This window comes from Engystomops pustulosus, chromosome 7, assembly GCF_040894005.1.
Source record: "Engystomops pustulosus chromosome 7, aEngPut4.maternal, whole genome shotgun sequence".
Classification (NCBI taxonomy): domain Eukaryota; kingdom Metazoa; phylum Chordata; class Amphibia; order Anura; family Leptodactylidae; genus Engystomops; species Engystomops pustulosus.
Window position 1 is genome coordinate 70,595,888 of NC_092417.1, and position 25,342 is coordinate 70,621,229.

Sequence of the window (25,342 nt, forward strand, 5' to 3'; positions counted from 1 at the left end):
ATTATGCATGCAGCTAGCCCTTAGCTGCAGGTGTTTTCCCTCTTAATATTAATGATTAACAATGCAGAACTTTCAAAAAGTACGCATTTGGTAAGGCATTTTGTATGATGCACCAACAATGGGTGAATGCAGCCTCAGAGTTTTTAAAGGGAACCTCCGATCCAAATAAAATCAACTTAATAACCAACCTTGCCTTGCATAAAGCAAAATTTACATAGACTCAGACGGAGCTTGGCTTCCTTGGGCTGACTCCAGGAGCTCCTGCCCATGCCTTCTCAGCATCAGCAAGTAATGTTATGTGACCAGGGTAACATCATCTAAGGTTCTTTTAGCCCCCTAACATTACAAAACTCTACCCCATGCATATATCTGATTAAATGAAATCACAGCAGCCTCCATGGAGGCATGCTGTAATTTCATGTTTGCTAATGTTAGAAGCAGAGATCGCATTAACGCCTCACCAAGCATCATAGACGCATGATGAGGCGCCATTACTCCCCAGAATAATTGCGAAGCGTAAAAGTACGCTTGGCAATTATCCCCTGTAGTGTGTGGGCTGAGCGTTCCGGAGCGCACAGCATTGGTGTGCAGGACATGACAATGGCAGCGCGCGGGCCGGCACTGCTCAGCACACACTACAGCGCTGGTAGCCTCTAGAATGGAGCTGCCCCGAGAAGCCGTGATGTCACGGGAGGGTGCGGAGCCTCCTTACTACAGAGTCTCCTCACAGGAAGTAGAGCTGTAATGGCTGCCTGCAAGTAGAGCGTGTACAGGTACTGTGTGCATACATGTGTATGGAGGTGAGGGAGCTTGACAGGAGTGGGTGTGTTAAGGTCAGGGAAGACCTGTATGTTACATGGGACTGCATGTCTTGAAGTTGCTGAGGTGGCATGAGGTGTATTTTACATAGGACTGCATGTCTGACAGGTGCTGAGGTGGCATGAGGTTTATGTTACGTGGGACTGTTTGTCTGGCGGGTGCTGAGGTGGCAGGTGTATGTTACGTGGGACTGCATGTCTGGTGCTGAGGTGGCATGAGGTATATGTTACGTGGGACTGCGTATCTGGTGGGTGCTGAGGTGGCATTAGGTGTATGTTAAGTAGGACTGCGTGTCTGGCGGGTGCTGAGGTGGCAGGTGTGTGTTACGTGGGACTGCATGTCTGGTGCTGAGGTGGCATGAGGTTTATGTTACGTAGGACTGCCTGTCTGGTGGGTGCTGAGGTGGCAGGTGTGTGTTACGTGGGACTGCATGTCTGGTGCAGAGGTGGCATGAGGTTTATGTTACGTAGGACTGCGTGTCTGGCGGGTGCTGAGGTGGCAGGTGTGTGTTACGTGGGACTGCATGTCTGGTGCTGAGGTGGCATGAGGTATATATTACGTGGGACTGCGTGTCTGGCGGGTGCTGAGGTGGCAGGTGTATGTTACGTGGGATTGCATGTCTGGTGCTGAGGTGGCATGAGGTATATGTTACGTGGGACTGCGTGTCTGGCGAGTGCTGAGGTGGCATGAGGTTTATGTTACGTGGGACTGCGTGTCTGGCGGGTGCTGAGGTGGCAGGTGTATGTTACGTGGGATTGCATGTCTGGTGCTGAGGTGGCATGAGGTATATGTTACGTGGGACTGCGTGTTTGGCGAGTGCTGAGGTGGCATGAGGTGTATGTGAAACAGGACTGCATAAACCGTAAAAACACGCAAAAAATTACAGACGCAAATTCAATTAATAAAAAACCTAAAAAAAAAGAAAACGCCTCCCCCCAACACAGACACCAAAAAAAATAAACCAAAATTTCTTTTTAAAAAAAGCATTTTACAAAGCAACTATCATGGATTTGCAGTGTTAGCTGCAGTCTGGCCACTGGGGCTCGGCGCCGGCTTCCACAGTCTGTTCACATGTGGAGGGGGATACATTGTGCGTTAGCCACAGTCTGGTGGTGGGAGGTTTTCGGCGACTGTGGTTGGGGGGTTGGTGGCATCAGCTCCAGTTTGGTCAATGCATGATGTAACATCACTATAACTGCCTCAATTTGCTATTTAAACACAGAAGATACTGACACATGATTATATAAATAGCATCTATTAACATTATATACAGCTATGAGTTATATACTTGTATTACTGAAAATTTTCATACTCCTTCCCGGCTAAAAATACTCCTCAAAAATAGTAAGAGGAGTATTATTACCCTTCTAGAAATATGTTAGTGCGACCTCTGGTTAGAAGGCTAAGGACCTTAGATGATGTCACCCAGGTTACATGACATTACTAGCTGAATTCTGAGAAGACATGATGAGGAGCTCCTGGTCAACACTTAGTGGTTTATAGCAATGGATCTGCTGAAGGGGAGTGTGAATAGGAAAATTATTTAAGAGTCCTGGAAATCAGATTTTGCGTTCTAATAACATACAGCCTTTTATATTTAAAGAAAGCAGCACTGTTTAAAGTAAGTCCTTACTGAAGTCCTGGAGCATGCCAAACTAAAGCGTAGCTCGATAGCTTTAAATCTTTTTCTCCTGCAGCCTTTAACATCGTTATATACAAAAGGCAGATTGTAGCCGCCTGCAGAATGGCGAAATTAATTCTTACATCGATGTACTCGCGTCAGTGAGTTTAATATAATGAGCGTATTAGTTTGCAATGGGTACTGTCCTGGCTGCATGTGACTTATGGCTCCTTCCTCTCGTCAGTAAAACTTATCTCCTGGTATTTTTTTCCTTGCACTTGTCAGATGTAGCCTAAATAATGCAAACTGCTAGAGATGTGAAATGAGATGAGAAAGGCGTTGCGGGAATGATAAAAAGTGGCTTTTTTGGTTTTGCAGCTGCAAGGTGCAGATCTGTGTGATATAAGCATAACACATTAACCCCTTTATCAACACGCGCCATAGCAGTACAGTTCATGGTGTATGAAGAAGGCTCAGGAGCTGTTTAATTCGCTATTTGTGCTGCCTGTTCACTTGTTATACTGCTGCAGTTTAGTTTGTTAAACTATAGCATCTATTCACAGTGCCATCTTGGCGCTAATCGACAGACGTCCAACATATCTCCATACAATTACATACATACAGTTACAATGCAAGACAATTTTTATTTTTTTTTTACAATGTAAATTTTACTGTTTAAAGGTAATACCTTTTAAAAAATGTATAAGACATAACAAAAGTATATAAATATGGTATTTTTTGAGCGGACTCACATTAAAGAGGACTTCCTTTTGAAAGTCGTAGACTTGCTGTTAGAACGTTTGCCGTTGTTTGCGGCCCGTAGGATGGAGGGATGAATACATATGCATGAGGCCTAAAAGTAAGATAGTCTTAACTTGAGACAAAAGAAGATTTTGAAGATGAAAGCCCCACATGATTTTCTGCTAGATGTCAGTGAACAGAAACCCATTTTTTTTTGCAATCTATCAAGACAGGAGATAGTGCCCAATGTAGTGTGCATTCTTTTTAGAACTGAAATTCTGCATTCCTTGTTTCTCTCCACGTCCATGTTTTAGATACATTGCATTTCAAGGATTTATTGCTGTTTATGTCCTGGATGCCTGACTTATCCACCGCTTCTCCCATTCATCCTTGTTCAGTCCTCTTCTATAAACACTTGTTTCACAGGAACAAGAACCTCCTCAAATTTAACTTCTCTTGCAGCTGGGGATAATTTATCGGGATATCAAACTTGAAAATATACTTCTGGACGCCAGTGGTCACGTGGTCCTGACAGACTTTGGGCTTAGTAAGGAGTTTCTATCAGATGAGGTAAGTTACATCGGTAGAAGGGTAGAACACGTATGTCTATCTAGTTTAACCAAGGAAGGAAATCATAACTGAGACCCTCCATACCCCTTTTGTGGGTTTTCGTTGTACTCCTTCCATCTCCAGGGCATCCTTTTATGGACTGGTGCCCAGAACTGGACGGCATATTCCAGGTGAGGCCGAACCAATGCCTTGTACATCGGTAATAGTACATCCCTGTCCTGAAAGTCTACACCCCTTTTGATATATGGCAAGATTCTGCTGGCTTTGGAGGCAGACTGTTGCATGCAGTTATTTAATTTTTGATCTACTAGTACCCTCAGATTATTCTCAACAAAGACCTCTCCCAGATTTACTCCCAAAGGACAAATTTTGTATGTAAATTATTAGCCCCCAGGGGCATAACCTTACATTTATCCACATTGAACCTCATTTGCCAAGTTGATGACCACACACTCCAAGTCACCCTGCAGCCTATGAACATCCTCCACAGACTGTATTACACCACACAGCTTGGTGTCACTTGCAAAAATAGACATAGTGCTATTTTGACCTCTATATTATTCATAAATAAGTTAAATAGTAGTGGGCCGAGCATAGAAGCCTGGGGTGCACCACTCATAACTGGTGACCATTCTCAGTAGGAATCATTGACCACTCTCTGAATCTTGTACTTCAGGCAGTTTTCAATCCAATTTCAACAATTCCTTCCAAACCAATAGATCTTATCAAATGCCTTTTCAAAGTCCAAAAACACAATATCAACCTAAGCATTCATTCATTTTCATGGACCTGCCTACCAATTCTCTATATATTTTCATAACCTTCCCCAGTCCTCAAAAAAGCCATGCAGAGTAATTATTGTAATATAAGAGGAGCAGGATTGGAATGCAGCTTATTTATGTATTTTATCTTTCTGTGCATACTATGAAAGCGACCAAGGCCTGGGCATTATGGGGTGTAAGATGCAGGGACTTTCTGGAAGCACCTATGATGATATAACACGGTTAGACTCTGGAATATGAAATGATCTTCTCATTTTACAGGGAACCCACCACACAGTACTTTTTAGATGTCTTTATACATGTTTCACTGATGGCTTTATCTATGATATACAGCATACAGTGAAACTAGCCCGCCTCCTAATTGCTAAACTAGCACCCCTCTGGAATGGAGGAGGAGGGAATGAGGGAGCATAGAGAGATGTTGGCTCTGTGATTTGCTGAAGAGAATTCTTGAGGGAGGGGGAATTAGGCCGTTGAGAGAGAAGACTGTGTGATTTCCTGAAGAGATTTCCTAAAGGAGGCGGAATGAGGAAGTGAAAGATAGATGTTGGTTTTGTGTCTTTCAACTCCCTCATTTCCTCCTACCTTATTCTGGAGGGGGGCCAGTCTAGCATTATCAGCATCAATTAGGAAGCGGGGTAGGTCCGACTGGATCTTTAGCAACAGATGGCATCATTAATAATCCCATGGATAGAAGCATCACTTAAACATGTATAAAGACATCAAAACGGTCCTGTATGTGTTTTTTTTTTTTTTCCTTTTAAGTGAGTTTCCTCTTGTGTCACTTTCTGAGATGATTTTTTCAGTACATTACTGCAAGCAGATGATGGATTGATACAAATACAATGCTATTGAGCTCATTTGATCCTCTAAATCATAATCTGGATTGTGCCAGTGGATGATAACTTTGTAAAAGCAAATAGAAATAAATCAGATAACAGATCAGACACATGAAGGTTCAGTGCTTTCTCCTCAATGCCAGCTACATCTGATTCTTTGAATGCCCTAAAAATAATGGATAGAATATTGTGTGATGTAAGGCAATGTAAACTTGGCAGTCTGAGATGCCTCATTGTGCGTTATTTAAGGTGTGAATTAATCTATGCCATCCTTTCTTGCCCTCATACAGCGATGCATAACCAGTAACTGAATGCAATGCAGGTAGTCTATTAAACCCATGTGGGCACAAACTGATAAACATTCTCTGTGTTCCTGTCTCTTTTATTTTAGATCAAATTAACCATTTCTTTACTTTTAGAATGAACGAGCCTACTCATTTTGTGGGACCATTGAATATATGGCACCAGAGATCGTCAGAGGTGGGGATTCTGGACATGACAAGGTATTGACTTATTTATATTTTTGTATTTTGATATCTTGTATGGATAGGTGAATGGATACGTGGTATGTAGGCTCAGATGTCACTACTGCTCTCTAGTGAATGGATAGGCTGTATTCTGAGTGATGTCACTGCTGCACTCTAGTGATGGATAGGCTGTATTCTCAGTGATGTCACTGCTGCTCTCTAGTGATGGATAGGCTGTATTCTCAGTGATGTCACTGCTGCTCTCTAGTGATGGATAGGATGTATTCTGAGTGATGTCACTGCTGCTCTCTAGTGATGGATAGGCTGTATTCTCAGTGATGTCACTGCTGCTCTCTAGTGATGGATAGGCTGTATTCTCAGTGATGTCACTGCTGCTCTCTAGTGATGGATAGGCTGTATTCTCAGTGATGTCACTGCTGCTCTCTAGTGATGGATAGGCTGTATTCTCAGTGATGTCACTGCTGCTCTCTAGTGATGGATAGGTTGTATTCTCAGTGATGTCACTGCTGCTCTCTAGTGATGGATAGGCTGTATTCTGAGTGATGTCACTGCTGCTCTCTAGTGATGGATAGGCTGTATTCTCAGTGATGTCACTGCTGCTCTCTAGTGATGGATAGGCTGTATTCTCAGTGATGTCACTGCTGCTCTCTAGTGATGGATAGGATGTATTCTCAGTGATGTCACTGCTGCTCTCTAGTGATGGATAGGCTGTATTCTCAGTGATGTCACTGCTGCTCTCTAGTGATGGATAGGCTGTAATCTCAGTGATGTCACTGCTGCTCTCTAGTGATGGATAGGCTGTATTCTCAGTGATGTCACTGCTGCTCTCTAGTGATGGATAGGCTGTATTCTCAGTGATGTCACTGCTGCTCTCTAGTGATGGATAGGCTGTATTCTCAGTGATGTCACTGCTGCTCTCTAGTGATGGATAGGCTGTATTCTCAGTGATGTCACTGCTGCTCTCTAGTGATGGATAGGCTATATTCTCAGTGATGTCACTGCTGCTCTCTAGTGAATGGATAGGCTGTATTCTTGGGTATATTAATTATGCCAGTTATTTATTATGCAGAATTTATATAAAAAAAAAAATCTAATTGTTCTATTGCAGGCTGTCGACTGGTGGAGTTTGGGGGTCTTAATGTATGAACTGCTAACAGGAGCTTCCCCATTCACTGTAGATGGAGAGAAAAATTCACAAGCTGAAATCTCTAAGTATGTTCTGCTGTCACTTGGATGTTCGATCTTCGTTAAAGGGATTGTCCACTTTCAGTAAATACATTGGGGGAAATAGGTATTCCATCCCAGGCCGATTTTGCAAGTTTTCCCACCTACAGAGAATGGAGAGATCTGTCATTTTCATTGTAGGTAGACCTCAACTGTCAGAGACCGAATGTAAACAAATCCAGAAAACCACATTGTCTGATTTTTAAAAAAAAAATAATTTCCGTATATACTTGAGTATAAGCCGACCCAAGTATAAGCCAAGGTACCTAATTTTAACACAAACTAGGAAAACCTATTGACTCGAGTATAAGCCAAGGGTGGCAAATGCACTGCCCACAGCCTGTATATAGCCAGCAGCCCCTACCCCCCCCCCCCATTTTACAGCCTGCCAGCCCCTGCAGTATATAGCCTGCCCTCCCCCAGTGTATAGCCTGACTGACACCCCCCCCCCCCCCCCCAGTATATAGGCATCTAGTCTCCCTTCAATGTTATGGCATTGGCATAACCGGGAGAAATTGGGTATCAAACTTTCTGGAGCTTTTTGGTATTTTGTCCTGTGAAAAATACATTCATTTAGCCAAAAAAAGACAATTTCAAAATTGAATCTCCATTTTGTTTTAACAGCCAGTAAAACACTTAAAGGGTTAGCAAACTTCATAAAAGTTGTTTTGCATACACTGAGGGGTGTACTTAGAACACCCGACTTACTGATGACCGCTAGTTACAAACGGATCTCGCGATATTGGTAATTTACTGTACTTTAGCCCTAGGCTACAATGATCAGCTATAACAGTGTCTGCAATTAAGCTTTATTGTTAATCCTGCTTCTTATGACAATACAAATTCAATTTAAAGGGGTTTTCCAGGGATTACCATAATTCATACTGCTAAGGGAGTTATTTAAAATTTTGCTCCCCTTAGCAGAAAAATGCTGTGGACATACACTATAATAAGGAATTAAAATGCTACTGGCCCTTTAACCGCTTAAGGACGCAGGGTTTTTTCGCTCATTTCTCGCTCTCCACCTTCAAAAATCCATAACTTTTTCATTTTTCTATGTACAGAGCTGTGTGAGGGCTTATTTGGCGGGTAACAAATTTTACTTCTCCATCACATTCCTTATTATTCCATGCCGTGTACTGGAAAGCTGTAAAAAATTTCACAACTTGGAAAAAGTGGGAAAAAATCACGTTCACGTCGCGTTCTTGTTGGTTCAGTTTTTACGACTTTCACCGTGCGCTCCAAATAACACCTCTGCTTTATTCTTTGGTTCGTTACAATCATGGTGATACCAAATTTTCAAACGTTAAATGATTGTGTATGAAAAAGAAAAAAAAAACTATTTGCCATCTTCTGGCGCTAATAACTTTTTCATACTTTGGTGTATGGAGCTGTGTGATGTGTCATTTTTTGCAAAATGAGCCAACGTTTTCATTGCTACCATTTTGAGGTCTGTGCAACATTTTGGGTACTATTTATTCCTTTTTTTTATGTGAGGTAAAATGGTGTAAAAGTCGCGTTTTGGACATTTGGGAGCTGTTTTCCTTTATGTGGTTCACCACCGGCAATGACCGTTTTTATATTTTGATAGATCGGACATTTTGGGACGCGGCGAGCCCTCTTTATACACCCCCCAGCACCTCGGCGCCATACAGCTACAGCGCAGGAGCATCAAGGGGTTAATCAGTCCGTTAATTTCCTCCGTGCGGAGAAGACACAGGACAGAAGATGGCCGCTGGTCACATGTCCACATCACTTGTCCTGCACCTGCCTGTAGTTTCTAATATGGGTTAATTAATGGGGTTTTACTATTATTTAGGCCTTTTACAGTGACTTGAAAGCTGAGCCTTTCCCTCAAAAGTATGATTTTGCGGTTTTTTATAAAAAATGTGAAAAAAAGTAAAAAACAAAGTCAAAAGTAAAAACCTGATAACATTCTATAAAAATGAAAGGACGCATAAAAGAACATGTCAACATAAAGCAGACCTTCAGGAAATGTTAGTTATTAAGTTATTTTGGTGTTATGTTTTGCATATATTTTCCACTTTTGACATATTGTCATATCATCCAAATTTTTCAACTAACATAAATTGCAGTGTGTCACAAGAAAACGACCTAAAAATCACCTGGATATGTTTAAGTGTTCCAAAGTTTAGTGACACATGTCAGATTGGAAAAATGGGCCATGGTGCAAAATGGCCAAGTCATTTAGGGTTAAAGAAAAACTAACAGCACGGAGAGAGACGAACTTCTTGCTCGTTGGTAGGGGGTTAATTACTTATTTCATGCAATAAAATGCTAATTATTTAAAATTCCTACAGTAAGATTTTCTGGATTTTTTTTTTAGATTCTGTGTCTCATTGTTGAAGTGTACCCACAATAAAAATTACAGACCTCTCCATTCTTAGTAGGTAGTGAAAACTTGCAGAATCGGCCTGGGATCAAATTCTTATTTCCCCTACTGTAATTTATCAACATTTACCAAAAAAGTCATATAATTTAATAATAATAATCTTTATTTATATAGCGCCATCATATTTCGAAGCACTTTAGAAAACAATTTTCTAATATGCAGACAGCATACGTCTCCAAATTCTGTAGATGTCTGTTAAAAACAATACAACACATGCGCCTTACAGAAAATGTTGCGTGTTTCGAGCATCGATGCTCTTAGTCATAGCTTTGCAATTTTCAAAAAGTGTAAGCTTTTCAGCGATGCACCTCCTGTTTTGATTGTTTTTCCATAAAATGTATTTTAACAACCACAGAAGAAATAAATGTTGGCCGTATGCTGGATTTCCCTCTTTTTCTGTCTTGCTATGTACTGGCTCCAACCCAGCTTTTCCATTCGGTAAAATATCACCCCCCTATATATGAACATGGTTGCTGTCTCTGTATATATGACATACTCCTATCTGAAATAATTTGTGCTGCTTTTTTTTTTCAGTCTTTCATTGGAAAGAAAGACAAAAAGTAAAAAGTGAAATACATAAAGAAAAATTCCATTAGAACAATCATATTGCTTCCTTTTAGTGCTCTGAGGCATAAATACAGATGTCACTTTTTTATGTGCAGGAGAATATTAAGGAGTGACCCACCCTACCCTCAAGAAATGAGCGAGATGGTGAAAGATCTTATTAGAGGTTTGTTAATGAAAGATCCTAAAAAGCGGCTTGGTTGTGGTCCATCTGGCTCCGATGAAATAAAGAAACATCCATTTTTCCAGGTAAGTAATGTTTATTATATTAGCTATGGATCTGAAAAATAGACGGCTTTATTCATTTTGTGCGAGGTGAATTCACATTATTTCTCGCCTTGCGTTATGTATACAGGCTTTTCCCTGGTATGTTTGCCCATACACCTGCTATTCACAGATCCTGAACTGATCAGAAGGATCCTCTCTTCTGCTCTGCTTTCCCAGTCTTCACATTCTTAGATATAGAGAAGCTGCTTCTGCATTTTCCTTTTCTTAGCTTTTTTATTATTATTATTATTATTATTATTTGCTCTATTTCTATATACACACTACAAGCTGCCAGAAAGGTCATATTTAGAGATGAGAAGACCCAATATTCAGGTTCGGGTTTAGTTGCGTGACCTGGACAAATTGCAGTATTGGCGGGTGAACAGTCAATCCGCCAAATTGACACGCCTGACCAATAATATCCATAGCCATGCCAAACTGTTAGGGGCATCAATTTTGCCAGGTTGGCTATTTGGCAGCCAATCCGACAATATGTTTGGGGCACGCAGCTAAACCTGAGCCTGAACCTGCCCCTCTCCAGTCACATGTCTACATGGAATACTAGTACAGGCAGTCCCCAGGTTACGTACAAAATAGGTTCCCTAGTTTTGTACTTAAGTTGAATTTGTATGTAAGTCGGAACTATATATTTTATAATTGTAGTTCCAGACAAAATTCCTTTTTTGCCCCAGTAACTATTGGAGTTTCAAAAATTTTTGCTGTAATAGGACCAAGAATTATCTATAAAGCTTCATTCCAGACACTTTACAGCTAAACATTGCAGCAAGAGAGTAAAGTAAAGCATCTAGTGAGCTTCACAATAGGTCACAGGGCCCCGTCTTTAACTAGGGGGTCGTCTGTAAGTTGGGTGTCCTTAAGTAGGGGACTGACTGTATAGGTAATTAAAAGACAATGGGGGTCATTTATTTGTCGTCGTGTTTCCCGAAAATTACCGCTTTGCGCCGAATTGCACCGGGTTTTTGGCGCACCCGATTGGATTGTGGCGCATCGGCGCCGACATGCACACAATGGAAATCGGGGGGCGTGGCCGTAGGAAAACCCAACGGATTCGGAAATACCGCCATATTTTAAAAAATGGGTGCTTACCTGCACCCAGCAACGGATGGTGGACTCCGGCGGACTTCAGCGCAACAGCGACACCTTAGTGAATTGCCGAATCCTCGACTGAGAACGCACCGCTGGATCGCGACAGGACCGTGTTAGTAAATCTGCCCCAATCTGTTTGTTAGTTGTTTTGACACTGTAGAATGGCGGAGAATGGTAGATACGCCAAGTTGTTTACATAGAGCAAAGTATTCAGAATATTGGCACCTCCATTAACCCCTTAAAGACGCAGGGTATTTTAACTCATTTCTCACTCTCCATTTTCAAAAATCCATAACTTTTTCATTTTTCCGTGTACAGAGCTTTGTGAGGGCTTATTTTGTGTGTAACAAATTTTACTTTCCCGTGATGTTATTTACTATTCCATGCCATGTAGTGGGAAGGCGGAAAAAAATTCCAAATGTGGAAAAATTGAAAAAAAAAACGCATCATGTTCTTGTGGGGTCAGTTTTTACGACTTTCACTCTGCGCTCCAAATAACCGCTACTTTATTCTTTGTTTCGGTGCGATCGCGGGGATACCACATTTATACAGGTTTTATTGTGTTTTAATACATTTTCAAAAATTAAACTAACGTGTACAAAAAAGAAAAAAAAAATTTGCCATCTTCTGACGCTAATAACTTTTTCATACTTTGGCGCACGGAGATGTGTGATGTGTCATTTTTTGCTAAATGAGTCGACATTTTCATTGCTACCATTTTGAGGTCTGTGCGACATTTTGATAATTTTTTAATTACATTTTTATGTCATGTAAAAAGGTGTAAAAGTCGCATTTCGGACATTTGGGCGCCATTTCCCGTCACAACGTCGGTTTTAGCACTTTATATTTTGATAGATCGGGCGTTTTGGGATGCAGCGATACCTAATGTGTCCGTGATTTTTACTGTTTATTATGTTTTATATCAGTTCTAGGGAAAGGGGGGTGATTTGAATATTTTATAAATTTTTTTACAAACTTTTTAACTATTTTTTAAACTTGTTTTTTTTTTTTCACTATTTCGTAGACCCTCTAGGGTACATTAACCCTAGATGGTCCGATCGTTCCTACCATATACTGCAATACCAGTGTATTGCAGTATATGGCATTTTTGCACTAATTCATTACAATTAGCCACTGGCTCATTGTAACGAATCATCGGAAAACATGCAGCCTCGGCTCTGACCAAGACCCGAGGCTACCAAGGCAACCGATCGCCACCCCCCGATGATGTTCGGGGAAGCGACGATCGAAGGCAAGACGGCGCCCATGTGCTACACATTTTAAGTGCCGCCGGCGACTTTGCCGGCCAGCAAACAACAGGTTAACACCTGCGATCGGTGGAAGCACCGACCGCGAGTGTTAGAGATGGGTTTTTGCTGCAATATGCAGCAAAGCCCATCTCTGTATGAAGAGGGCTCAGACCGAGAGCACCCTTCATAGCTCCATGGCGGATATATCCTTCACGGAGCGTGAAGGGGTTAAAAACATGACAAGGGAGCATTTTTTGTGGTTTTAGATGTTAGTCTATGTATAAAATATGTTTTCCTGATGACACTTGTAATTCTTTCAAATTAATAAGTAGTCCCATTTCCAAATATTCATCGAAAAAATAATACAGGAAGGGAGGAGTTTGGAGGTCCTTAACCCCTTTAAGGATGCAGCCATTTTATAGCCTAAGGCTCAGCCCCATTTTTTGTATTCTGAAATGTGTTGTTTTATCTGGTTCTAACTTTTGAACACTGTCACTGTCAAAGCGATTATGAGATTGTTTGTTTGTTTTTTTTCCTCACATGTTGTACTTCATTTTAGTGGTAAATGTTGGCTGATGGCTGAAAAAATTATGAATTAAAAAAAAAAATTGGCATTTGAGAAATTTGAAATCATTGTGATTTCAGACAGATAGATTTACCTCCTAAATAACTCGCTGAATAACATAATAATTTTTTAAATGTCTAGATGATTTATTTTGATGTTGCGCGGCTTAGAAATGGAATATCGATTTTCCGCTTTTTTCAGAATTGACTATTTTGAGGAAAAATACTGTTTTGAATGAAATTTTAAATCTTTAGCATTAAAACCACCCTACGTAATCAACCGATTTTCAAACCTGCCCCCCTCAAACTATCAGAAATAGTTTTTAGTAAGATTGTTAACCCCTTGAGATCGTCATAGTAATTGAATCAGAATGGAGGTGAAATTTAGAATGGTCCGATTTTGTCGGTTATATGTTTATTTAGCCCTAAAATGTACACATTTTCAAAAGAAAAAAAAAAAAAGAAAACCCATCTTAAAGTTTGTTATGACATTTCTCCCAAGTACAGAGACCCGCTTTACTTGTTTAATGGGCGCACAGCGAGGTGCTGGGGGGGGCTCGTTGGCCCTTTTTTGTAAGTTTTATATAATTTTAGCTTTTTTGTTATTGGGGCCATGTGATGGCATTTTTTTTTTTGTGGGATGAGATGCTTTTTCCAGTGTTACCATTTTGAGGTTGGTATCCCCTATTGTTGAACCATACTTGAATTTTTTTGCTTATGTTTTACTAAATTTGCCAAATAAAACCCAAATGTGGGGAAAAATCTATCATTTTTGCATTGCAGTCTTCCAAGTGGCATAACATTTTTACTTTTTTGACTACAGAGCTGGTTGATGGCTTGTTTTTTGCGGGACAAGTTGTACTTTGCAACAGTATCATTCTGTAGTACATATGGTTTTTTTTCTGGGATTTTTTTGCATTTTTCTGGGATTAAAGAGGTAAAAATCATAAATTTTGGTGTGTTTTTTTTTTACGGCGTTTATCATACTTTTATTCTACGGGTTGTTATGGACGCAATGCTACTACGTATGTGGGGTTTGTGTTATGATTTAGACCTTTTTGTGCATTATATGTCTGTTTATATGTTTTGGGGCTTTTAGGCATTTTTATTGATTTATTAATTTATTTTTTCTTGAATAACTTTTTTTTTTTTTTTTTACTTTTTTATTAGTTCCACCATGGGGCATGAACAAGCAATCATCTGATTGTATTAGCTGTGTCGGCCTATGCATTTCAATGGCACTGCCTGCAGACAGCTGCCGTAGCAACAATCTGCGCCCCCATTTTCCTCCCCTATGGCCTAGTATAGCAGGTATGTGGATGACATCTTGCTAGTTTGGAAAGGCAAGACTTCATCCACAGATTAAATCTATAGATTAAACTTAAAGGACACGTCATCAGGTCTCTGTCACTTGTCCTGTCACCTCTACCTGTTGGAGCAGCTCACAAGGATCCCATCACAGCCTTAATCTAGTCAATCCATACATTAATCATTGTAAAATCATCTTTTCTTTATTATGTAAATGAGGCTGGTCACATGGTCAGAGGCAGTGATGTCACCCCTGTTACTCCTCCCCTCTCCTCCCCCTGCTCATGTCTGTGTGTAATGTATAGTAAAGCATAGTTAGTGTATCTGCTGACATGCTGCATCCTCCTAATACACAGAGACACAGACTTCAGCTACACAAGTACCTGACATGTTCTGCTATAACATGGCTGCCTGGAGCTGTTGTATCTCTCCTATACACACACAGACTGCAGGGGGCGTGGCCACCAGTAAGCACATGGATCAGCCATTCCATCATTATACAGGCTGTCAGTCAAGCACTGGGGGTGTGGCTGTACCTCCCACTCATGAATAAATTGGACAGCTTGAATATGCTAATGACTCATTGGACATTTCACAGGTCATTTGCATACAGCTTTAGGACCTCATTGCTTAAGTTTACAGGCATGTAGAGGGACAATGAAGGGATAGAGGCAATGCTTTCTAATGGCAGTTTATGAAAATCAATTTAGATTAGGGGGGGTTATTTTGCATGACGGGTTCTCTTTAAAGGGGGGGCAGTACGGTGGCTGAGTGAGTAGCACTTCTGCCTTGCAGTGCTGGGGTCCTGGGTTTGAGTCATACCTTGGTCAACATCTGCAAAGAGTTTGTATGTTCTCCCCGTGCCTGCGTGGGGCTCCTCCGGTTTCCTCCCACACTCAAAAAAAAATACTGGTTGTTTAGATTGTGAACCCCATCGGGACAGGGACCAATTTGGCAAGCTCTGTGCAGTGTTGCATAATCTGTAGGTGCTATATAAATAAAGAATTATTATTATTCCAGGAATAAGCAGAATTCATATGCAAAATGATCTTTAAAATATATGCTAATATGTAATTAGTTGAACTTAAAATTTTGTTCCCCTTAGCAGAAAAATATTGCTGACATGCATTGTAAAGAAGAATTAAAATGTTACTGACTCTTTTAACCTGTCCGTTGATTTCCTCCGTGCGGAGCAGACACAGGACAGAAGATGGACACTGGTCACTTGTCCTCATCACATGTCCTGCACCTGCCCGGCATGTCATGTGATCACCACTATGTTTGGGTGTAGTTGGTTGGCCAGTGTTTTGATGACACGTCATCTCAGTGGGGTAATGTACAGTGACGGCAATTACACATCATTACTATGGTAACAGAGCAGGGAGCAGAGCATAAGAGGGCGGAGGAATTGCTGAGAACTAAAGGATCATGGGACTTGTAGTTTCCAGAGATAACACATACTTTAGAAAGCCCATAACATTTTGTGAATCATAAAATAAAACTATTTAAGCTCCATTTTGTGACTAATAACATTAACTTTTGTTATATTCATTTATTTATAGCATGGGTTTTTGTATCAGATGCTCATATTCCAGGTAAATACCCCTTTAACATTCACGAGTGAGAGACCACATACATGTATACATTTTCTAGACTTGGAGATGAAAGGGAATGTTACCACCTTGTCTGTAGACATTTCCATGTTTAGAAAAATCAGTATTCTGTTCAATGCCTTGATATCACAAAAAAGGGTTAATGATAGTGGTTACCCTACCAGTACCCTTATAAGCACAAAAACAAAGTAGTCACTCTTGAATGCAAAGGTCTCCTTTCTAAAAAAAAAAAAAAAGACATACCGGTATCCATTACAAGAATAAACTGAATCAGAAATAAAAACACTTCAAATAAAAACAGCAATGCACCAGGTTCACACCATATAACCCCCAATGTAATGAAATCGTAAAAATTATTATGAAAAATTATTAACCGTAAATGTTTTGAACTCTTATGGCTGTAAATGTGTTGTTAAACAAGACAACACGGTGAAATCTTCCAGTCTGGTCACTGTTTACACTGACCAGTCAACTTGGCTGTTTTTAGAACGAAGAATAAAACAAGCGCACCCTGGTGCAATAAATTTTGGGATACCCCGGGTGCGTCTTTATAGATAAGGTATCACGCTCACCTTTGGTAGTTGTGCATGCAGGCACAACACTGTTATAGAACACATCGGGTGCTGCCTAGTCCACACCAGAAACATATGTCACGGACGACAAGAGCATCAAATATCCGCAAGGCTGGAGTACACTACCGTCCTCGCAGGTCCAAAAAAAAAGGGAGACTATTTCCTGGGCGCACACCGATCCAAGATTTGGTAAAAAGGAACGATTTTATTCCATCCAATAAAACCGATTAAAACAAAGACAACGTTTTTCGCGTCCTCTATAACGGACGCTTCATCAGGTCAGGACTATGTAGCCTGACTATGTACCGGGGACATAGTCTGCAGGCTGTATACTGAGGAACATGGGCTACAGGCTATAAACTGGGGGGCATAGGCTGCAGGCTATATACTGGGGGTCAGGGGCTGAACTAGAAACATCACAAATCAAAAAGCATTCTCTCAAATTTTTGTGGATGTAACCTGTTACCTGGGCGCGTGGAAGGGTGCAGAAAGTAAGGAGCGCTACTGAGCCTTTGTAGAGCAGATTTTGATTTTGGCTTTCAGGTGCCATGACATTTCTGCAGAGCCTTTGAGTTACCCAAAACCCATTCCCCCAGGAGAACGACTCCATTTTGTAAACTTTTTATCGGTATATGGGGCATTTAAACCCCTTGCTGCCAATGAATTTGTTACATAAAAATCCATAACTATCTGAATAAGGGCTTATTTTCTTGCATAACAAATTGTACTTCCTAGTTATAGTATTTTATATTCCTCGCCCTGTACTGGTTAGTGGGAGAAAATTCCAAATGCCGTGAAATTGACTAGAAAACACATTTGTGGGCTTTTTTTCATTTTTTCACTGTGCACTCTAAATGACAAATCTGACTTATTCTCTGGTTCGGTACAATCACAGGGATACCAAATGTATATACTGTAGGTTTATGTTTTGTTAGGTTTTAATTTTTAATTTTTTTTTTTTTGTAACTCTATTGGCCAAAAAAATATTCTTCAAAAAATGTCACCATATTTGACGATTAAAACTTTTTCATACTTCAGGGTAAGGTGTAATTTTTTTCGGGACGTGATGGTGTTTTTAATGCTACAATAACCTTTTGATCATTTTTTATGAAAAGATTTAGGTGTTGCAAAAAAAGAGGAAAAATGTGCCCTAATGTCAGAATCGCCAATTATGAGGTTAACCACCGGGAATAACCGTATTTGTATTTTTTATTGGCTGGGTATTTTCGGATGCAGTGCTACCTAATGTTTGAAGATTTTTTAATTTACTTTTTCCACTTTTTTTTTTTTTTTAATTAATTGTATTATTTTTTTATTATTATATATATTTTTTTTTTACTTTTTTAAATATGCAATATGCAGCAAACGTTTAAAGGGAACCTACCATCACGATTCTACCTATAAAGGTAGAACGGGTGGTAGGTGGATGAATGGATACCCGGCGTTCTGCGCATGCGCAGTAGCCACGGCCTCGGAGCCACGGCTGCACAGAACACCAGGTACACGGACGAGGGCGCGCAGCTACGAGGAGCTGCGCGTTGAAGATGAAATGGTAGGAGAAAATAGGCTACTGGGGCATGGAGTAGCCGCGACATGTAGCCTCATGTCCGGCTACTCCATGCCCCAGTAGCCGCTTAAGAAAATTTACATATCAGCGCTACAAAGTTTTCTAAAAGATAGCCAGGATGTGAGGATAAGCTCTAAAAAGGGCTATCCTCTCGTCCCATTCAACCACCTACCACCTGTCCTACCTTTTATAGGTAGAATTGAGGTGGTAGGTTCCCTTTAACGGCCATGGAGAGGGCTCAGCCCTTGAGCCATCTCCAAGCAGCCGCAGCCGACGCGTGATGTGCAGATACGTTGTGCTTCAGTAAGGGGTTGACAAAAATACACCATTTCACTGATATAATTCCAACCACTCTCTATCAGTCCAGGTGTACACAATGTTGGTTGCCCCTCGACCCAACCCCTGTATCTTCTGAATTTATGATCGGCAGACATCTTGTTCTTCTGTGTGACACTTCCTGAGCTGCTCTCCCCCTCTAGCCCCAACCTGTGCATTCCAGGACAAGCTCACACAGACACAGGGCATTCCCCTCCTCCCTCCATAGAAAACAGCAGCACTCGGCCGCACACTCGCCGAAAGATAGAGCATGCTCTATCTTTTTGCAGTGTGCAGCCCGGATCGGTTCCACACATGTGTGGCACCGTATACCCGCTTTGCCGCTATTGCCGTTTTTGGTGATGTACATGCGGCCGCAATAAAACTGAGTCAAATTGTAAAGTAAGGGGTTAAAATGATCTTTATTGTGTAGACATCACTAGGGGATTGAAATTTGCAAATTTTTCATGGGCTAACCCTTTTAAGTGATCTCAGTGATTTTCTCTTCATAAAACAATATGGCTGCTTGCAGTTTTTATTATGTATGTATTGCCCTCTAATAATTATTTAGTTACGTTACCCTGAAAAGTTCAGTCTTCCAATTACACACAGTAAGTGTAATGCTGCCGCCCTTATGTTTCAGACTTTGAATTGGGAGAATTTAGCAGCAAAGAAGGTCCCTGCTCCATTTAAACCAGTCATCAAGGACGAACTGGACGTGAGGAATTTTGCAGAAGAGTTTACAGAAATGGATCCCACTTACTCACCAGCCGCTCTTCCCATGAATGCTGACCGGATATTTCAGGTATTTCGGGTTGGCACCTTGGTGGTCCTCTGTGCATCTGATTCTATGTATATGATTCTCTCTTTGCTCAATGTTCTCATAAAATGGTTCATTAAAAGGAAAATATTACTGATTTGTGGGGTATTCCAGTATAACAGTTAGTGTTTGCTGGATTGTTATTATTGAAGTAGCAATTTCCAGTTTCATTTGTATTGGTTGCATCCTGCTATGTTCTATGGGTTTGGAGTCTTAGAGTTTTTAGAGCTTGGAATAATTGAAGCACTTACAATGGTTCTACAGCCCACTGGACCTCTATCTATAGTATACATTTGTTCTTTGTACAATTATTTTTCCCTTCCCATACACTATATGCTTTGCAGACATTCCCACTTTATGGAATGTACTGTATGGCTCAGCAGCACCAACAGAATAGTGAGTGCAGCTCTGAAAGGATAATATAGGATGTAACTCAGGATGAGTGATGTATGTACACAGTTCCTCCAACATCAGAATAGTAAGTGCAGATCTGGAGGATGTACTCAGTGCCTCCAACAGTAGAATAGTTAGTGCAGTTATACTCTATAATACAGTAGTGAATATTATAAGTCATACACTTAAAATATCATGCCCAGTTTTACAAGTCTCTGTGAGATCTCTATGAATGTTTTGCTTCAACGTCACTTCATTTAGGGTTCAAGGTAGTATTTAAGAAGACTTTTCTCCTGCCATGGGTTTTAATGCAGTCGAGGCGGCACATCTTGAACACTGATATCTGTACATGAAAATGTCAAGGATCTCTCTTTTTCTACAAAAGCTGACATACCATATTCCTAAGGATTTCTGCAGCTTTTGACAACTGAATGTTTTCACAAGTGCAGGAACAGCTGCAATGTATTTTTATCCTTTTTATTTTTGCTGTCTGTGTAATCATCACGTGTAAACATGGCACAGTGTGCTTTGTATACTCTCCATACTCCAGCTTTTTCATGGTCACATCCGCCATATTGTACATAGACACTACAGATTTTGTAAACTTAATATACAGGCGGTCCCCTACTTAAGAACACCTGACTTACATACGACCCCTAGTTACAAACGAACCTCTGGATTTTGGCAATTTACTGTACTTTAGCCTTAGGCTACTATAAACAGCTATAATAGTTATCACTGGTGTCTAAAATGAATTGTTAATCCTGATTCTAATGACAATCAAACATTTTTAAAATCCAATTGTCACAGAGACCAAAAAAAATTTGGCTGGGGTTACAATGATAAAGTATACAGTTCCGACTTGCATACAAATTCAACTTAAGAACAAACCTACAGACCCTATCTTGTATGTAACCCGGGGACTGCCTGTACTAGGCATAAAACATTGAATAGAGGCTCGTTTTTTTCCCATGCAGGGTTATTCCTTTGTTGCCCCGTCTATCCTGTTCAAGCCCAATGCAGCCATCACAGATACGGTCCAGTACCACCTGGGAACAGAGCGTCCAGGAGTCACAAACATAGCAAGGAGTGCTATGATGAAGGTACAAGTGCAGATGTCATAACTTCATAATGCATCTCTCAGCTGCTGGCTTCTTTTATGGTGAGGGACGGCAGCAGCTGAAGTATAACAAAACTGACTACAATCACAGCCCCCAGCAGCCACAGAGCATTATTGGTAGTCATCGAGCCAAAGTGTCAGATGTAATCCATTACTTAACCCAGCTGTATTAAAGTTATTGATATGACCCATATTGTAGACTCTGAAATGGTAAATCATGCTTCCCATGCACATTGCACCTTAGTTTGTCACAAATGCCATTTTGAAGACTTGGAAAACTGTGCCCCTTTGAGAGTCGCCCAGCTTTTCTAAAAGAACATATAACTAATGGATGGGTGTATGTATTTCCCTCTTCTATCCCAGATGACGTGTCTCCTTAGCTTACAGCACATATTACTTTGCTGTAGTGTAGTCTCCTCACAGACTTTCTTGGCTCTGATCTTGCTGGGGTTTTTTTTGGAATACACATTCCAATAACTTTTTTTTTCTTGTTAAGTGCTAACTTGTGAACTGCATGCCTTTCATTTCCTGGCAGGACTCTCCCTTTTATCAGCACTATGAGCTCGATCTGAAGGAGAAGCCATTAGGAGAGGGTAGTTTTTCCATCTGTCGAAAATGTTTGCACAAAAAAACCAACCAGGAGTATGCTGTAAAGATAGTCAGTAAACGGTAAGTGGGCAAAATGTGTGAAAGTTCCATGATACCAGGGACACAGAGATGGTAGTGGGCCGCTAAGGGCAGTGGATTTCTCAAAAGCTAGAGGGGGAGGTGTGTTTTAGTCAAACGGCTCATGAGGGTAGTGTATATGTTTCCTCCTGTGTAATAACACCATTTAACCATTGAACAAATATGAGCATGCCTTTTATTGAAGCCCAAGTAATGTCATCACAGCACCAGTATGTAAGCTTTTAAACCCCTTAGATCAGCGATAGCTAGCCTTTTAGACACAGAGTGCCCAAACTACTATCAAAACCCACTTATTTATTGTAGTGCTAACATAGCAATTTAAGCGGTAGCTTATTTTTATCTGTTTTGCCTCAGCTTTGAATCGTATAAGCGCACTGAGAACTCCAATACGTTAAAAGAAGGAGGGGACGTGTAAAATATTGTAGCATTGACAGAAAGAACCAAATGGGTTCACAGTAGGTAACCAGCCCTGTCCCACCACTCTTTCTCATCCTGCAGTCTCAGGCAACCAAGACTGTGTTGTGTCTGGGAGTGCAAGAGGAGGCCATGAGTCCTGTCTGATCAACTCAGTGCAATGGCCTAGGTGCCCAAACAGAGGGCTCTGAGTGCCGCCTCTAGCATTCATGCCATAGGTTCGCCACCACTGCCTTAAATGTTAGATGCTCATTAACCCCAATGATGTCTGTAAGTTTGTATTGAATACTTCACTATAATACAAATATATTGCATCATAATATAAAATTAATCAGATGATCTAATCACATAGTAACAATATATGTATACTTTTCCCTTCAATAATCTATATATTATAAATATAAAAATATAGTGATAAAATAAAGAAAAATACTGTATATACTCAAGTATAAGTCAACCAGAGTATAAACAGAGGCCCCTAATTTTACCACTAATAACTGTGAAAACTTAGACTTGAGTAAAAGCATAGGATGCAAAATGCATTAGTCACAGCCTCCCCGATTAATATAATGCCCAGCAGCCTCCCCCAGTAATAAAATGCCCACTGCAGCCCCCGAATAATGAAATTTCGGATGCAGACCCCCTAATAATGAAATGCCAAACACAGCCTCCCTAATAATGAAATGCCCTGCAGCCCCTCAGTGTATAAAAAAAATAAACTTACATACTCGCCTTCTGATGCTCCGTGCGGCTCCTCTTCGCAGAGCGGGCAGAGACGTGATGCCGTTGCCACTGCTGTTGTAATAGTGTGCATCGAATGGACGCGTCTCTGCCCACTCTGTTACACGTGAAGATGAGAAGGAAGAGGAGCTGCACGGAGCATAGGAAAGTGAGTATGTAAGTTTAAAATTTTTTTATACACTTGTGTATAAACCAAGAGGTTTTCAGCACATTTATACACGAGTATATACGATATGTTTATTTGTCCTTGTGTATCCATGCTAAGCTTATCTATAAAATCATCTTTATGTTTATGCCAGAAAAGGTTCTTAAATGATGCTACAAAAATACAGTAGTTTTACTTTTCCTCAATGCATTTGCACAGATGTAACTCTGGGTAAGTACAGAATATGTAATGTATGTACACTATGGGGCAGATTTACTTACCCGGCTCATTCGCAATCCAGCATAAATGCGGCGTTTTTCCGAATCCGTCGGGTTTTCGTTCGGCCCGCCCCCCTCCCGATTTCCGTTGCGTGCATGCCAGCGCCGATGCGCCACAATCCGATCGCGTGCGCCAAAATCCCGGGGCAATTCAGGGAAAATCGTCGCAAATCGGAAATATTCGGGTAACACGTCGGGAAAACGCGAATTGGGCCCTAAGTAAATGACCCCCAGTGACTCCAGCAGCAGAATGGCGAGTGCAGCTCTGGAGTATATTACAGGATGTCTCTCAGAATATTTAATGTATTGTATTTACGCTGTGACTCTTTAGAAGATAAACAATAAATCAAGGACATGGACATAATTATTAGGCTTATCGTATCTTTGCTTTTAAATCCATGGTCAAATTTCATTTGATCTTTAACTCTTTATCACTTTCAATGTCTCCTGTATTTAGAATGGAGAGTAACACCCAGAAAGAAATAGCAGCAATGAAATTGTGTGAAGGTCATCCAAATATAGTGAAGTTACAAGATGTACACCATGACCAGGTGAGTGAATATTGTCACCTTTTTCTAATTGTGTGGAAAATAATGTAATTTAGAGTTGAAAACCACTATAATTTACTCCATATAATCTCCATAGTATTTGGGATAGAACTTCACAATTACCCATCACAAACTTCCTCAGAGGATAGATAGATATATAGATAGATAGATAGACTTATATGACACTGGATGTCCCATTTACTTGTAAATGTGTTCAGCTTTTTGGGATTTCAGTTATAGAAATAATCATTCTGTAATTTACAAATGGTTGTATCTTGTGTTAATCTGCCAATAATATATCATTTATGCCGGAAATGGCAGATAGCAGGGAGGAATATATTGTGATGAGTTCAATGTAGGACTGATGAATACAATTAATAGATTTTAGTCCCAATATGTAGACAAGTCTGGTGTCATTCGTGATGATTTGTGCAGGTTTACTCACCATGTCTCTTCTGTATATTTACTCAGCTACACACATTTCTAGTGATGGAGCTATTGAAAGGAGGGGAATTGTTTGAACGTATTAAGAAGAAGAAATCTTTTAGTGAGTCTGAAGCCAGCTACATCATGCGCAAACTGGTTTCAGCTGTCAGCCATATGCATGACGTTGGTGTTGTGCACAGGGATCTGAAGCCAGAGGTATTTATATCATAGTTTGTATTAATTTATAGTCCGAGCTTCACTTTCTCTTGAACTCCAAATCGCCTGCTTCATTGACACCGACCATATTTCAGCAACCACTAGGAACTGAATGCATGCATGTTTATATTTTTTGTTAAAACCAGCACAAATGCTTATCCATTAGAATTTAAAGGGAATCTGTCACCAGATCTTACTCCATTAAACTACTGGCACCCTCAGGTCTCTCTTTTATGTGAAATCTCACCAATTTACCTGTAAAAAAATTGCCTTCAAAGTCTTATAAAAATGAGCAGAGAAGAGTCATTATTTTAGAGGCTGGAGGTAAAGAGTCACTTCAGATGTCTCCTGTCTTTCATTTCTAAAGTACCTAGAAACAAGTAACTATATTAAAGATAAGAATTTAATCTTTAACCCCTTTTCACTGACGCTTGTTTTCAGCTTAATGACCAGACCCAATTTTTCGAATCTGACATGTGTCATGATAATTGGTTATAACCTTGGAACGCTTTAACATATCAGGTGATTTTGAGATCCATGGGGACACACTTACAAGCATGACTGCGGCGTGCAAGGGGTTAAACATCCGGGATCGAGGTTTCCCCATCCGGGGTTTTAGCACCAGCTAGACCCGATTTCCCGCAATCTTCTTCTGACGCACCGCTGTAGAAAGCCGTCACATCAGAACAAGTACCCTTAATGACTGCCGTGGAAAGACAATAGGGCAGTCATTAAGGGGTGAAGGTGTCTTGTGAGCTACATAGCCGGAGATACAGGTAGTGAAAGAAATTATCAGGAAATTGATCTTTATCTGCAGCTTGCTTTTTCAGCTATTTTTTTGCTGAAAAAAACTGTCTGTATTTCCGGTTCTGTTGCTCATAGAAGTATGAGAATGCTTTCCACATGCATGGTGTATTTGGCAATAAACAC

General features: G+C 40.5%; 1 protein-coding gene and 1 long non-coding RNA gene across 4 annotated transcripts in view; one reads left to right on the plus strand and one right to left on the minus strand.

Moving 5' to 3' along the window:
• The window catches only part of RPS6KA5 (ribosomal protein S6 kinase A5), a 73,287-nt gene that overhangs the window by 40,900 nt on the left and 7,045 nt on the right, over positions 1-25,342 (plus strand). For all 3 annotated transcript variants that reach the window (XM_072116676.1, XM_072116674.1, XM_072116675.1), the window contains 9 exons: positions 3,644-3,751; positions 5,792-5,875; positions 6,969-7,072; positions 10,160-10,310; positions 19,268-19,429; positions 20,815-20,940; positions 21,493-21,626; positions 23,680-23,773; positions 24,242-24,412. In XM_072116676.1, the coding sequence (XP_071972777.1) occupies positions 3,644-3,751; positions 5,792-5,875; positions 6,969-7,072; positions 10,160-10,310; positions 19,268-19,429; positions 20,815-20,940; positions 21,493-21,626; positions 23,680-23,773; positions 24,242-24,412 (1,134 nt within the window). The remainder of the gene's footprint in view (positions 1-3,643; positions 3,752-5,791; positions 5,876-6,968; positions 7,073-10,159; positions 10,311-19,267; positions 19,430-20,814; positions 20,941-21,492; positions 21,627-23,679; positions 23,774-24,241; positions 24,413-25,342) is intronic.
• The window catches only part of LOC140070315 (uncharacterized), a 65,326-nt gene that overhangs the window by 25,471 nt on the left and 14,513 nt on the right, over positions 1-25,342 (minus strand). The gene's annotated exons all lie outside the window — the stretch shown is intronic.